This window comes from Berghia stephanieae, chromosome 8 (assembly GCF_034508935.2).
Source record: "Berghia stephanieae isolate SIO BIC M18660-M18661 chromosome 8, UCSD_Bste_1.3, whole genome shotgun sequence".
NCBI lineage: Eukaryota > Metazoa > Mollusca > Gastropoda > Nudibranchia > Aeolidiidae > Berghia > Berghia stephanieae.
This window is the reverse complement of record NC_088367.1, coordinates 23,741,721-23,756,678: the sequence shown is the minus strand read 5'-3', so window position 1 is coordinate 23,756,678 and position 14,958 is coordinate 23,741,721. Positions and strand designations below refer to the sequence as shown.

At 36.3% G+C, this 14,958-nt stretch overlaps 1 protein-coding gene across 1 annotated transcript; it reads left to right on the top strand.

Moving 5' to 3' along the window:
• The first annotated feature begins 3,204 nt into the window (after positions 1 to 3,204).
• LOC144977814 (cocaine esterase-like) lies at positions 3,205 to 13,963 on the top strand. The gene is made up of 4 exons (XM_078923207.1): positions 3,205 to 3,526; positions 5,647 to 5,859; positions 10,681 to 10,794; positions 12,419 to 13,963. Exons 2-4 carry the CDS (start codon positions 5,661 to 5,663, stop codon positions 13,852 to 13,854), a joined length of 1,749 nt encoding a protein of 582 aa, XP_078779333.1. The 5' UTR covers positions 3,205 to 3,526; positions 5,647 to 5,660; the 3' UTR covers positions 13,855 to 13,963.
• Positions 13,964 to 14,958: the final 995 nt, after the last annotated feature.

Genomic DNA, 14,958 nt, shown 5'->3' with positions numbered 1-14,958 from the left:
AAGAGTTCCGATAACGTTGGCCATGGATTGGTGGGACAAAGCGAGTCGATGTTAGGGGAGATAAACGTTCTTTTGTCAACAGTTTGAAAATGTTGGATCTTGAGTTCATGCCCTTGGATTTCGATTCCCTCAAAATGAAGGACACGGTATAGATAGAACGAAGTTGACGTCACTCAGGTCTTTGTTATTGTTTTTTGCCATCCACTTTTATGAGTAATTCTCACGATCAAGATTACAAATAATTCTGTGTGTTGGTCCGTTTTATTCCCGGATTGCAATGTTGATTTCTTTTATTTTTAATAATGAAAGTAGTCCTTTAGAGGGGGGGGGGGGCGTGAGATCGTTCAGTTGTCAGAGCACTTGCGACATTCCTAGATCTATAATTTTATATGTTTCTATCTATCTATCTATCTATCTATCTATCTATCTATCTATCTATCTATCTATCTATCTATCTATCTATCTATCTACCTATCTATCTATCTATCTGTCTATCCATCCATCTATCTATCTATCTATCTATTCATTTATCTATATATCTCTCTACTCCCTGTCTATCTATCTATCTATTTATCTATCTATCTATTTATATGTCTATCTATCTATCCATCCATTAAATCGTGCTATGATACGAATATGGTTCTTTGAGTGCTCGTCACGTTAAAAACAACAATGAATCAAATGATTATTAAGATATTCACCAAGATATTATTGTTTACAGTACCGTGGTATATATAGTAATATTACATATCTATCTCTCTATTTATCTAAATATTTATACCTATATCAATCTATTTCTACCTCTATCTCAAACTCAATCTCTTAGGTTCATCAATTCTCTTTTTTACCGCCCCCCCCCCTCCCCTCTCCTCAACACCGCTGTCTACTCTATGAATATGTCTTATACAATCATTCTACGTTTGTATACCACACGAACTTTTTAACAGTGCCAATGTTATGAGTTAATGTATTGCTGGCGGTCCAAATACCCGTCCAAAAAATATGGACATTGGGTACTTTGTAAATAAACAATCACTGGGATGTTAAGAAGGAATGGAGTTGATCTTTGATGCCTGGAAACGTTTATAAATACACTTCAGTATAAAGGGAAAACGCATTAAATATTGGCCACAGATGTGAAGAGATGTGTACGACATAGCGCCAGACAAAGCAGGAAGAACAAACAAGAAAGAAAAAAGACATCCCAAAAAAACCGGCCTGCCTCGACTCCAGTTTATTTCCTGCTTTTCTCGTTCTGTTTTACATAGCACTGTTTCATACTACACATCTTTTCAGAGCCTGACACAAGTGCCTGCTCCCTAATTAGTAGCTTTGATACATTTTTTTTTGTATCCGGCCTGAAAACGTTTACTTCCCATATCGTTCGATTGAAGTGACCTCCAACCGGTCGACATTTTTTTTTAAAACTCAAAGTCTCGGGTTCGTCATTATTTCTCAGTCACAGGCCAGTTTAATCCATCGAGGTACGTTAAAAAGTTTTGTTTTCAAAATAAATAACAATATTTTGTCAAGATACCCTGGTATTTCCTTAGATGACTTAGTTGACTGGTTCTTACAATGGAAACCGGTTAAATCGAATATGGATAAACCACGGAGTTCGATAAAAGAAGAGAATTTGACATATGATGATTCTATTTTGTTGTTGGAGGTGGTTTGGTTTTGTTGCTGTTTTTGTTCTTGTTGTTTTGTAATAGTTTATAAAATCATGGCATTCCCGATAAGCTTATCTCTCCTCCCGCCAAGTGGAAAAGATTTGTTGCAAAACTTGAAGGAAAAAAAGATATTTAGATATAAACTCTTAGCCTAGATCATATTCACCACTTTAGATAGATAGTAATATCAGAGTTATAGAATTAACACAAAAAAGGGAACATACAACACCAGTACTCCGGGAATTTGCATTTACTTCCTGTGAAGTATAGGAGAGAATTCGAAATACAATGCTACGTTTTCAGAACTATCAATCAACTAACACCTATATATATTTGCAAGAATTCATTGAAAAATATAAACCAACCCGTAACTTAAAATCATCTCAGTCCCAATTCCTAAAGGTCACCACCCCAAAATCCATTTTGGGTTTTAAAAAATGCTTTTTTCCCCTCAATTGCCCCACGCTTGGAATGCACTCACATTTCGGACAAAGTCATGTGGTTATCTATCATATTTCAGGAACTGTCTGAAGAGGGAATTGTTCCCTAAGACTCATGAATTGTTTTATACAAAAAATTGTTATATTAGGGGACGAAGTAGCCGAATGGTTAAGGCATTGCACTGTGATCGGGAAGGTCCCGGGTTCGCCCCCGCTTCAGGCTCTTTCATTTTTTTTTTCCTTAGGCAAGATTATTAACCCCCAATTTGCTCACTTGGACAACATGAGTGATTCCTGTTGACACCAGACGTCCTGTGTGATTGATTATCTATATTCCTTCATGAAACGCCTAGGTGACACGATCTTATGGTGCTGTTTAAAATGGCGTAATTTAACACAAAATAATTATTATATGTTGTCATGAATTTGTCTATAAATTTGTTTAGTTTCTAGCACCACAGAGCATGATGACTGGATATTAGGCACATTATCTAGATAATTATGCTTGTTAAACATATCGAAATCGTTCCCCGATCTTTTTCTTCTTCGTTATTAAAGTGGTACTGAAATGTCCTGAAAATATCGCACTGAAAACAAACAAAACAGAATTACACGATTCATCTAGTATTATAACATTGACGTGCTTGACAACCCAAAAATGTGAAACGCTCCTCCCCCTTTTCCTTGGACTTACCAGAGTTGCCAGTTTGTTTTCGATTGTGCTAAATTGGAGAGTAAAATTAATTGCTGAGCACCGAAAAGTAATAATCCATTTTACATTTCAACAGCGTTTTATTAGTATTTCTTAAATTGTACTTAATAAAAGTACATAATGTCATTCTGATGTTGGCCTATGAAACAGGAAGACAATTGAGAGCCTTTATTTATTCAAGGCAGAGTATAGGAATTCATTTATTTCCTATACAAAAATACAAACATCCTAGACAATCCCCGAAAAACATCTGAAAGTCCCTGAAACCCATATAATTGTTTAGTTTTGCTTTATTTTCCCCACGGTATCATGCATATTTGGATTTTTTTGTCAAAACTATCTGACAATGTACCAATTAGCTTCACAACTTTAGAAAAACACAATATTTGAAATGTTGGCCAGAAATCTCGTTCTCCAAATGTCCACGATTTAAATGCTCCTCATCTTGGCAAAAACTCTCATACATGGGACTTGATGGTAGACCGCACGAGGTACCAGGTTTGAGAGCATTTACCAAAATGACGGTGATTTAAATCGAGAAATATTTGAAGGATGAGTTTTCTGGCCAAATTCTTAAATACGTGGGGATATTTTCAGAATACGGAAGTCAACTGGTTAAAATGTAATAGATTGAAGAATCGTATAGACGCTAATTTGCGCTGAAGAGTAAAACTTCGTAATTCTCATTTCTTGTGAAAAAGGTAAGTGAAAATAATACATTTCTACTATACCATTCCACCTTGATTACCGTTATTATTATTATTATTATCATCATCATCATCATCATCATCATCATCATCATCATCATCATCATCATCATCATCATCATCATCATTATTATTATCGTCACTACAATCATTGTCATCATCATTTCTAAAATTGTCATTACTATTTATATTTGTGTTATGACAATCATTATTATTACTATCATTATATTAATTATCATCAACATCATCATCATCATCATCATCATCACCATAATCATCATCATCATCATCATCATCATCATCATCATCATCATCATCACATCATCATCATCATCATCATCATCACCATAATCATCATCATTGTATCACAAATGACGTTGACATTTTAGTATAAAAATGAGAAAACACTATTAAGTATTTTCATTGGCATTTTAGGTTAAAGATGAAAGGGGAAAAATTTTAAAAACAAACAATGTAATATAACGTATAAAATTGTAATACTCGGAATGGCGAAAGAAACAACCCACGGGCCTGCTAACAATATTACTTTAATTTAAAACAACTCAATAACGAAGCCAGATTAACATCACGGGCAGATATATCAATCCTTAGAGAAAAGGCACAAGACAGAGACAAATGGAGAATCTTCAACTCAAGAAAAAAAGGAACGACCGAAGCAGCTGCGAAGTGGGATAACATTGAAAGCGGAAGGCTTTAAGTCAAGTCAAGTCACACAGGTCCATGTTTCGTGTGGTACATAATCCGGCGGACCCATCGGAATGCTTTATTACAGAGTTAGGCATATTTGAATTTATCTCCGGAAGATAAAGATAAATCTAGGATTTTTTGTGCGACTATGTGGTCTAAAATAACAGACGACGGAAATGCAGAACACGATATCAAGCACAGAATTCAAAAGGCAAACCAGGCTTTCGGCATGCTGAAAAACTTTTGGAAATCAAAGCAAATAATGAGAAAGACAAAGCTGAAAATATACAAGAGCAATGTTTTAAGTGTACTGCTTTATGGAAGTGAAAGCTGGAAAATGACATCCTCCTTAATACAGAAACTAGAAGCCTTTCAGAACAAGTGTTTAAAAAGAATTTTAAATTTATTTCGGCCTACAAAAATAAGAACAGTGGATTTATTAAAGAAAGCTGACTACACTAGCATTGATAGCCAAATAAAAAGAAGAAGATGGCGTTGGCTGGGTCATGTGGCCAGAATGAAAAAAAGGATCACTTCCCAAGACAGTCTTGTACTGGACAGCAGATGGGAAGAGAAAGCGGGGAAGACCCAAAGAAACCTGGCGAAGGACCATGGAGAAAGAATTAAAGGAAGCAGGCCTGTCCTGGAATACAGCCACCGCAAAAGCAGCCGATCGCAAAAAAAAAAAAAAAATGGAGATGTCTGGTGGATGCCCTATGTGCCTCAAGGCCCGAAGAGGATTAAGTAAGTAAGTATGTGGTCTAATGATATTGCACTCGTCTTCAAACGGACGGTCCAGGGTTAGAGGCTCGCTTTGAGCGGCGCATAGTTGATTCCTTGGGGAAAAAATGCTTTTTTTTTTATTCACACTGTCTTACCTTACTTATGTGTAAAATGAGTACCTTGCCGTTAGCAGTGTTGTCTCTGTCTGAAAAAAATGTGTAATATCGACTAGCAGGCGTCATGCGTCGTCCTAAATGTTAAATGTTGTGTACTTATTGGATAGCCGAACGCTATTTATCGGCCTGATTTAACATTGTTGTAATGGACACTATTTATCTTTGGTTTGAGATTATTTCCATGATAACAATGATCCCATAACAAATTGGGTTATCAGTGTATCAGACCTGCAAATAAGTACACGTCGATAGGGACCCCTTGTAAAGCGATGTAAGCAAGATTAGTTAATAAGGCGCAATATAAATGCTTAAATTTTGCTTGTTGGTTTGTTTGTTTCTTGTTTGTTTTTTGTTGTTTTTTTTTTTTTGTTTTTGTTTTGTTTGCTTGTTTGCTGTTTGTTTGTTGTTTTTGGGTTTGTTTTTTTTTTGTTTTTTTTGTTAGTTTTTTCTTTTTGTTAGTTTTTTAGATTTATTTAAAGAGCTTTGTTTTCTCTATCAAATTCGAAGAAAAACATTTATAAATGGTTCCGTGGCGAATTGTCTTCTGCGCTGGGTTGCTTGCTTGGATTGATGGAGGCAAGATAACTGGTATAGAGATAAAGGACGAAGATGTTTTCGTCACCAACACCATATATGGTAAAGTGAGAGGAAGGAAAGTGACGTCACAAGATGGTGATGTCATACAGTTTCTTGGAATTCCATACGCCAAACCGCCAACGGGTAGGTAACCATTTTTGTTTTTAAACTATCATAAATTTGATTGACTGATAAATGACAACTATTTTGTTTGTTTGTTTGTTTGTTTGTTGCTTTAGGTCTCTTCCAACACAATTGAGGTTATATGAGAGACCGCTGAAACAAAAAAAAAAACAAGCAATCTAACAAAAATAGTACAAATGTCAATCAAAATCATAACCTAAAGATATCATAAGCTAAATTATAAATAACCAAGAACAAACAGGCAGAGGATTTACAGGAAAAATAAATATCCCTGTCAAAAATACAATCACAAACCAAAGAAGCAGGATAGGCTAGTAAAGAGAAGAAGAAACGACATCACTATCGGATCGTACACCCATGCGAACATCATAGGTATATGATTCAAGAGTGATGCTCCCATCCAACCACCCGCAATGACAACTATGTTATGTAGACCAAATATTAGGATAAAGAGTTTGTCATCAACAATGCATAGTTGTATGGTGAGAAAAATAATTATTACATTATCTTCAAAGCGGTATAATCAGTTTGCTAATAAATAAAATAGTTTATATAACCATATTAATCAACGGGTGATAGAATTACCCTTAATTTTTTTTTTCTAAAAAAAAGTTTGAAAGTTACCCGTGTATCATTTCTAAAAAAATAGTTTTATAATTTATAGATTTGACAGTAATTCTGTGCTTTGTTGACAAGAAATTATCATTGGCTGTACGGAGCAATTGTATCCCCCGATAAAATAAAAATAAAATAAATAAAATAATTTATTAATAAAGCCAAAAAAACTTTGAGCTTTTATATCGCGCAATATCTACTAAATGTGCTCAAGGCGCTTTACAAAGGGTCCCTGACCAACAGCAACACGTAACATGTAGAACGAGACATGACGCCATTTAGACGATATTACAATTTTTTGGACAGGGACAATGCTGTTGACGGTCAGGTACTCATTTTACACCTGAGTACGGTGAGAGAATGTGAGTAGAGAGTGTTTTCCAATGACTCAACTATGCGCCGAGCGAGGCTCGAACCCAGGACCTTCCGATCCGAAAGCGAGTGTCATACCACAAGACCACATAGCCGCACAATATTCTTTGTAAGAGTGCAAAGAACAGTCCACGAGAGCTTGGTGGCTCAGGGGTATGGTGTCTCGTCTTGTCACAAGAATCAAGCGTGGTCAGTGGCCGGATGGGTGACAGTGATAGAAAATTGTGGTCTTAATGTCGTGTGCTTAGTAAGGCACTTAACACACATTATCCCACTCAACTCGCAATGTAAATGAGTACCTGGTTATAGGCAGTTGCGGATATTGTAAAAGTGTTAGTACAAACAGGCGACATGTGCTGTATAATATGAATATATAGGTTCTTGTGACCTGCGTGGGGGGGGGGGGGGGGGGGGGGGGGGGGGAGGGGGGGTTAAATGGAACAATGTGAACCGTGTTCGGTGTGGTCAATCCTTTAAAATGTCATATAAACGTTCATATTTATTTAGACGTGAATTTATAGATAGTTCGAAGATGATGTCACTCGGGTCTTTGTTATTGTTTTTTGCCATCCGCGTTTATGAGTACTGCTCACTGAACTGTATTAACCCGACTATAAAATTTCATGGATACACACAGTTTTGTGTGTTGGTCCGTTATACTTCCGGATGGCAATGTTATGAGCTTCTTTGGCAAGCGCATACTATCTATAGGTAAATTAACAGCTTCCGATAACATTCTTAAATATTTATCTACTAAAGAAGTGCATTCTACCGTCATTTTATCCATTAGTTAATTTACTAATATAACTATTTCTTTATTTCTTTATGGATTTATTGATTTATTTATTTGTGACCCACCGTCTCAAAACGGTATTATGCCAGGATGAATATGATCAGTAAAGGTAAATTCACTATTAAAATGTTGCAAAATACGAATTTTGTTTCGTTCCCAACAGAAAATGTGCGTATTTTCCAAAACAAAGAGTGAACATGAACCTCAAGTTTCCTACACTGTCCACCGAGCAGTGATTGTGCGTAATGGTTCTCTCAGATCTAGCGGAAAATAATATGAGATAGATTAGCGTCCTATCCAAAGGATAGCAAGCAATTGCTAATGTCCATTTCACGGAATAAAATAAACTCTGGCTCCATGAGCCTCGTAGCTCTGAAGGACTACATTTTTTTTTCATACATTGTTGCTATGAATTCGTTTACAGCCCGACATAATACCGCTTAGAGACGACGAGTCAATTTTAATTATCTATTCATTTATTATTTATCTATACACCTTTAAAGGCGCAAGCATTTGAAATTCTCACTTTACTGAACCAATAGACGCCCCCCCCCCAAAAAAAAAAAAAAAAAAAAATCAAAATGGAAGAAGTGCTATCAAAATAAAATAGAAATATATATATATATATATATATATATATATATATATATATATATATATATATATATGTATATATATATATATATATATATATATATATATATATATATATATATATATATATATATATATATATATATATACAGCGGCGTGGCGTATTGACGGCATATAGTGGTGCCATGATTAGAAGAAGAAAAAAAATTCTAAAACAGTGAACACGGTTAAGAGGAGAGAGTACATGTTAAAAACTCTCTTTTTTGGAAGGGTGGGGAGAGGGTCGATGGTTTCTACGAGTGGACAAAACTCACAAAAACAAATAATTCATGAAAACAACAAGACAAGCCACAACACTGAGATACAAGTCCCGTATGAAAAAGTCTTTGTAATTATTCTTTGTCCACCATTTAAAGGATTGGATTTGGTAGATAATGCAACCAATATGTGATAAATGTAAATCAAAAGAGAGAAAAAAAAAACCTATGACAGAAATTACTTACTTTTAGTACTTGTAAAGAAAATCTGCACGGCGATGTTTCATCTCTGCAAATCTTTTTATAATGTGTTTATTGAAATCTGGAATGGCATCTATTTTAGCTTTGTGAATTGACAGAATCATTAACGAATTTAACCGCTCCTTTTTCATTGAATTTCGCAAGAAATTTTTCACTCTTTTAAGGGTGCTAAAACAACGTTCAGGAGGTTAAGAAATACGATGGAAGTGGTTAAGGTCACTATAGCCTATAGATGTCCATGATTTGTCAGTGTTTGTTGTATCTGTAAAAAGTAGACAATAAAAACAAAAGAAACGTTTTTTTTTCTAAACTAACTGTGAGCCATTCATGCCTGTCATACCATGTCATTGAAAAAGAGCATTTTCGAGATTTTCACACCTGTGTTAATTCAAAATCAGTTGGTTGGTGAGGAACTAGTCTTTTTATTTCTAATTTGCCATCTAATGTCAATCTCCCAAACGGTCGGTGAAGTAAAGAGTCAACTTGATTCATTGCAATTCATTGTTTAACAAAACAAAACTTCAAAGTATATCTCAAATAATGGAAATCAGTGGAATACGATTAATGATTACACAAATAAAAGGTAGATTCAGATCTTAAAGCATCACAAAGAAAACATCACTCCACTTAAGTACTTAAAAAATCTAAAAACACACCAAAGTATAACTGTTGACAATCTTCGTTTTCTTTCTCTGACACAAATACACACGCACAAACAAGCAAACACACACACACACACACACACACGCACATAAACACTCATACACACGTAACCATCAACTCGGCACTACAAGCAAGAAAAATGTTGGTAAATTCGTCCAAAATGCTTCGTTGCAAAGAATTACTTTATTCAATAATCGTGAAAAAGAGGGGGGGGGGGGGGGGGGGGGTGGGGGGTGGGGGGGGGGGGGGGGTTGATATGTCATATTTTTAAGTTTTATGTTGTTTTTCTTTGCTGCTTACAAATCAACTTGACAATGATCAGTGTTTTTGACAGTTAATGTAATATTTTGGATGGCCGAAGTTACCCTAATTTGGCGCATCCCCCCGTCCAACGTTGGAGCTCTCAGATCCTGGCACAAGTCGAGGGGTTTTCCGCTATTTGAAGATAGTATAATTCTACCCAGTTTCTCGCTCAATCAGCTGTAGCGATACTAATGGATAGAGCATTAACTGGAGCTTGGATTGCTTTGCACCACGGTGTTGATTCAGTCACTAATTCTCGTGTCACCAATACACGAGTCGGCGCAGTGCGTGATTCGGAATCTTGAATAGAGTGGAGACTAAAAAGGCAGTATGTTGATGGCGAGTTGGCGGAAGACATTGGAGTTAAAATTTCCCAGTTTTATTTTTAATTAAATTATGCTGTTAATGATTTTTAAAAGATGGGTGTGGTGCCTAGCACCATTCGATCCAATGGCCCCACGCCACTGTATATATATATATATATATATATATATATATATATATATATATATATATATATATATATATATATATGGCGTAAATTCCTGTTAAGCAACTTTAAACCGGAACCACTTCAAGAAACAACAACAGTCAACAAAACAACTCAGCCCTGACGATGGCAAATTAAGCCTGAAACATAAATGTAGACTGTCTCAAACATTGTGGTAAATATTTTAAATAATATATATATATATATCGCCGCGAGAATCGTCACTGACAACGTTACTAAGGAGAATCCCCTCGAGATTACTCATGCGACCCCCCCCCCCTTTTTATTTAAAAAAAAATCGATTGGTCAAATTGCGCCTCCCCCCCCCCATCTCGTTCTATTTCGACCCCCGATCCCCTTCCATTAAAGTTTGGCCACAGTGCACCCCCACCCCTCCGTTTCTACTACAACCCCACCCCCCAATCGATTTGATACATTAGAGTAACACATTTCTTTAACTTCACATCATTTAGGGATGCTGCGATTCCAAAGACCATATGCCCCGGACCCGTGGATAGGCGATAGGGATGCTTTTGATTTCAGTCCAGTCTGTCTCCAGCAGTTATATCCGTCACAAAACTTTACAGGTACTGTATCTTTTTATTTCATAAATCAACCAAATAAATGCTACCTAAACAAAAGTAGTCAATGATTAAAAAGAATTTTTAAAAGTCAAAAGTATGTGCAAAGAATTGAACTTGTTGTGGGGTTTTATTGTCTGTATGTGGAAAATAGAATTGTGGGACCACCAGACTCGGAGCGCTTTCCACAAATGTATGACAGAACACAAGAGGCTTAAAAATGTACGGTATATGGAACATAAGTGTGATATCAAAGTAATGTTTCCAATTTCCTCCGGAGGACTGGAAACATACCTTGTGCATTTTCAACATCAGACCTATATGATTAGGATTTTAACTCTCTCCTTACCAGCCATTTTCAGGAATTTCCCCAAAACTTCACACCCATCTAACACAAAAATGGATCTTTTATCACTAAAACACAACAGCAGTAAGTTCTTTAGCAAAACATACTTACAATACACTGTTCATTTTCTATAAAGTTTATGATGTACAAAAGAAATTTGAATGAGAAAAATGTTGGTTGTATCTTAACGAATGTGACGATTTTGAGAGGGTTAATGTCTCTGAAAAGAAAGATCTCCTCAATCCTAAAATTGAGTAAATTTCCTTCAATTTCAATTTCAAGGTCAATCAAGGGACTTAGCCCAAGAATGCCCCTTTTGTTATGTGGTTGATGTTAACTATTTTAACCGTCAGACTTCACATTATATTTATTAATATTACTTACCTCTCTCTTTCAACCTTTTTTTGAGGTTCGCAAGGGAAACGGGCTTTCAATGAAGAGCCTATTTTGAATATATATATATATATATATATATATATATATATATATATATATATATATATATATATATATATATAATATATATATATGCGTGTGTATGTGTGTGTGTATATGTGTGTGTGTAGCTTATTCATTGCTATGCATTTTCTGGACGACTGGTTACCCATTTCCAATGAGTTTTGAACGGGAAGAGAGAAGGTTTGACTTCACGACTTCTGCTTCTCATTACAGTTATTATGCACAGAATTTGGGTAAGTGGAAACCATTTACCGCGACGACACGGCGACACAAACAAAACAAAGGCAAACAAACAAAAAACAAATAAACAAACAAACAAATCATTTTTTTTAAGTAGTGCAAGTATAATCTAAAAGTCTTAAAACGTTGTCGCTTAAAATGGCTGATAAATTGCTTGAGCAGTTATATAGCATAAATCCACTAAATGTGCCCTAAGCGCTTTACAAGAGGTCCCTAGTCAACAGCAACACTCAACATGTAGGACGAGACATGACGTCTGTTATGCAATTTTACTTTTTTTTCGACACAGACAACACTGTCTATGGGCATGTAGTCATAATAATATAATATTACACCTGAGTACGGTGAGAGAATGTGAGTAAAAAGCTTTTTTCAAGGATTCAACTATGCCCCAACCAGAGCGGGACTCGAACAACAAAAAAACCAGCCGATCCGAAGGCGAGTGTCATACCACAAAAACAAATAGCCCCACAGACCACATAGCCGCACGTTCCAATAACCGATGAATTATGAATGTAATAAAGAAAGGGGGACCTGTTCTTGTTTTCTCTCCAACCAAATTTATTCAATACATTGTTTTTACAGGAAGTGAGGATTGCCTCTACCTTAACGTGTACATCCCTGCTAACGCTGACATCTCCAACGACCCTCTTAGTGTGATGGTCTGGATCCATGGTGGTGGGTATGGCATTGGCGCCGGGTCGATGTACGACGGAAGAGGATTTGCCAATCAAGGCGTCATCGTGGTGACCATCAACTACAGACTCAACGTCTTCGGTTTCTTATCAACCGAAGATGACGTCATTCCTGGAAATTTTGGAATGATGGACCAAATTATGGCTTTGCAATGGGTACAGCAAAACATTGCAGCTTTTGGTGGCGATTCTCGAAAAGTCACCATTTTTGGAGAAAGCGCTGGATCATCAAGCGTATCTTTACTTCTCTTATCTCCCCTGGCAAAGGGACTGTTTGATAGAGCAATCATGGAAAGTGGATCTTCCCTCTGCCCATGGGCAATAACGCATCCTGCGACGAGTATAAAACCAAGACAAGTTACACATTTTATCGGAAATTCCGTCGGTTGCCTGGAGAGAGACTCAAGCTCTTTATTAAATTGTCTCCGTAACATTGATGAGACAACCCTTATCCAAACCAATCTCTTAGTTGAATCGATTGTAGACTCAAACAATATTGTCATGAAACCAAGAGTGGAAAGGACATTTGGATTCCTACCTGATCTACCAATCAAGCTTTTAGCTGCGGGGAAATTCCATCTTGTCAATACAATACAAGGCTTCAATGCCGAGGAAAGCGGGGTTTTCCTGGGTGTTTCCAAATTAAAGTCAATGCGCGTAGATGATTTTAGAGATGCTATTTTAGGAAACTTCACATCTCTTCTGTTAGGATCTCTCAAATCATTTTCAATCCCTGATAAAGACCAATTTGTAAATGAGGCTAAAAATGTGTATAAAGTTAATAATGCATCTGACTCTGATTTTATTCGAGACCAAACGATTAAAGCAACTTCAAATTTGGGGTTCGTTGGTCCGACTTTGAATGAAATAAAATTCCTTGCTCTAAACGCCAACACAACACCGGCTGCATGGCCAAAGCATTACTTATATCGCTTCAACTATCGTCCTAGTTTCTCAGTCGAGCCGCAATTGTATCATAATGTTCATGGAGGTGAAATACCATTCGTGTTTGGGTTTAAATACTTTAAGTCTTTTCTTGATACCAGTAAAGTAGTGATTTCAGATGAAGACAAAAAAGTTGCGAATTTCATGAGATCTGCCTGGACTAATTTTGCTAAAACGGGCAATCCGAATCCCCCTAAGAGCCCTGGGTCTTCGTATAACGATACATGGGCTCCATTTACAAATTCTAGAGATTTGATAATGAATATCAACTCCAACAACAGTATGGAATTGATTGACATGCCGGGAGCGATAAGTCTATCTTTAAAACTAATCAGAATGATTGATACTTCATTGAATCTTGGAGATTGGATTGTTGGATGATTATCATATTTGAATTTTATAAAAATGCGTTGTCCATATAATTTACAGAAAGACAAACGCCTTTCAATAAAAACATAAATAAATATAAATAAATCAATCAATAAATAAATGATTATTTCTTAGTTTTGATTTTTCTTATTTTCAAAATAGAAAAGTAAAGATAGTTCTTCAGTGCCATAAGGGCAACGTATACTTATTTACAGGTCTGAAAACCCATAATTATTATGGCCTCGAAGTTGTTATGTAAATGCTATCGACCAAGCAAAATATCTTATCCATTACAACGCTGTTTGTTAATACAAACCCATTATTGCGTCCGGTTTATCAGACGTGTTTTGTGGGTTTTTTTTTGGGGGACGGCAGGGAGATGGGGGGGGGGAATAGATAGATAGATCGATGGAGAGAGAGAGAGAGAGAGAGAGAGAGAGAGAGAGAGAGAGAGAGAGAGAGAGGGGGGGATAGATAGATAGATAGAGAGAGAGAGAGAGAGCGGGTTCTTGTTATAGGAGACTTTTTGTTTCTTTTTTTTTTAAAGTTGTTGCTGCCTTCTTTGTTGTGTCTTTCCCTTGAGTCACAATAAAATCAGTCTGGTGCCATATCTCTCTTGCGTTAAAAGAAATTTCACAATTGCCTGAAACATTTTGGGTTTTGACTTGCTCTGTCGCAAAACTCTTTATGCAAGATCTAAAATAGCCGTCTGCCAAGTTCCTGCTGGATAGACATTGATATCAGATTTTTGGCCGTGACGTGGATCAGAGTCAGAATCTTTTTAATTGTGGGTTAAATAATCACTATACCATTCGAACATGCAACAATTTGAATATTTCGACAGTCGAAACATCCAAATTTCGAATATATGAACAATCAAAAAATGAGCTATGGGATCCCTATTTCCAGTCCCGACTACTTTCACGATAAATACGAACAACTACAAGTTTTATCTTCATGTAAAATAAACATCTGGAATTCTAGACATCGTGTCAAAAAAAAAAATATAAAAAAGACACTAAATTACATGGTGTAAGGCCTAATCGACACCGGAGACCGACTCCGATGACCCGGCACTGCCGTCCTCTGCCGTCTTCCGGATAAAGACGTGGGGCG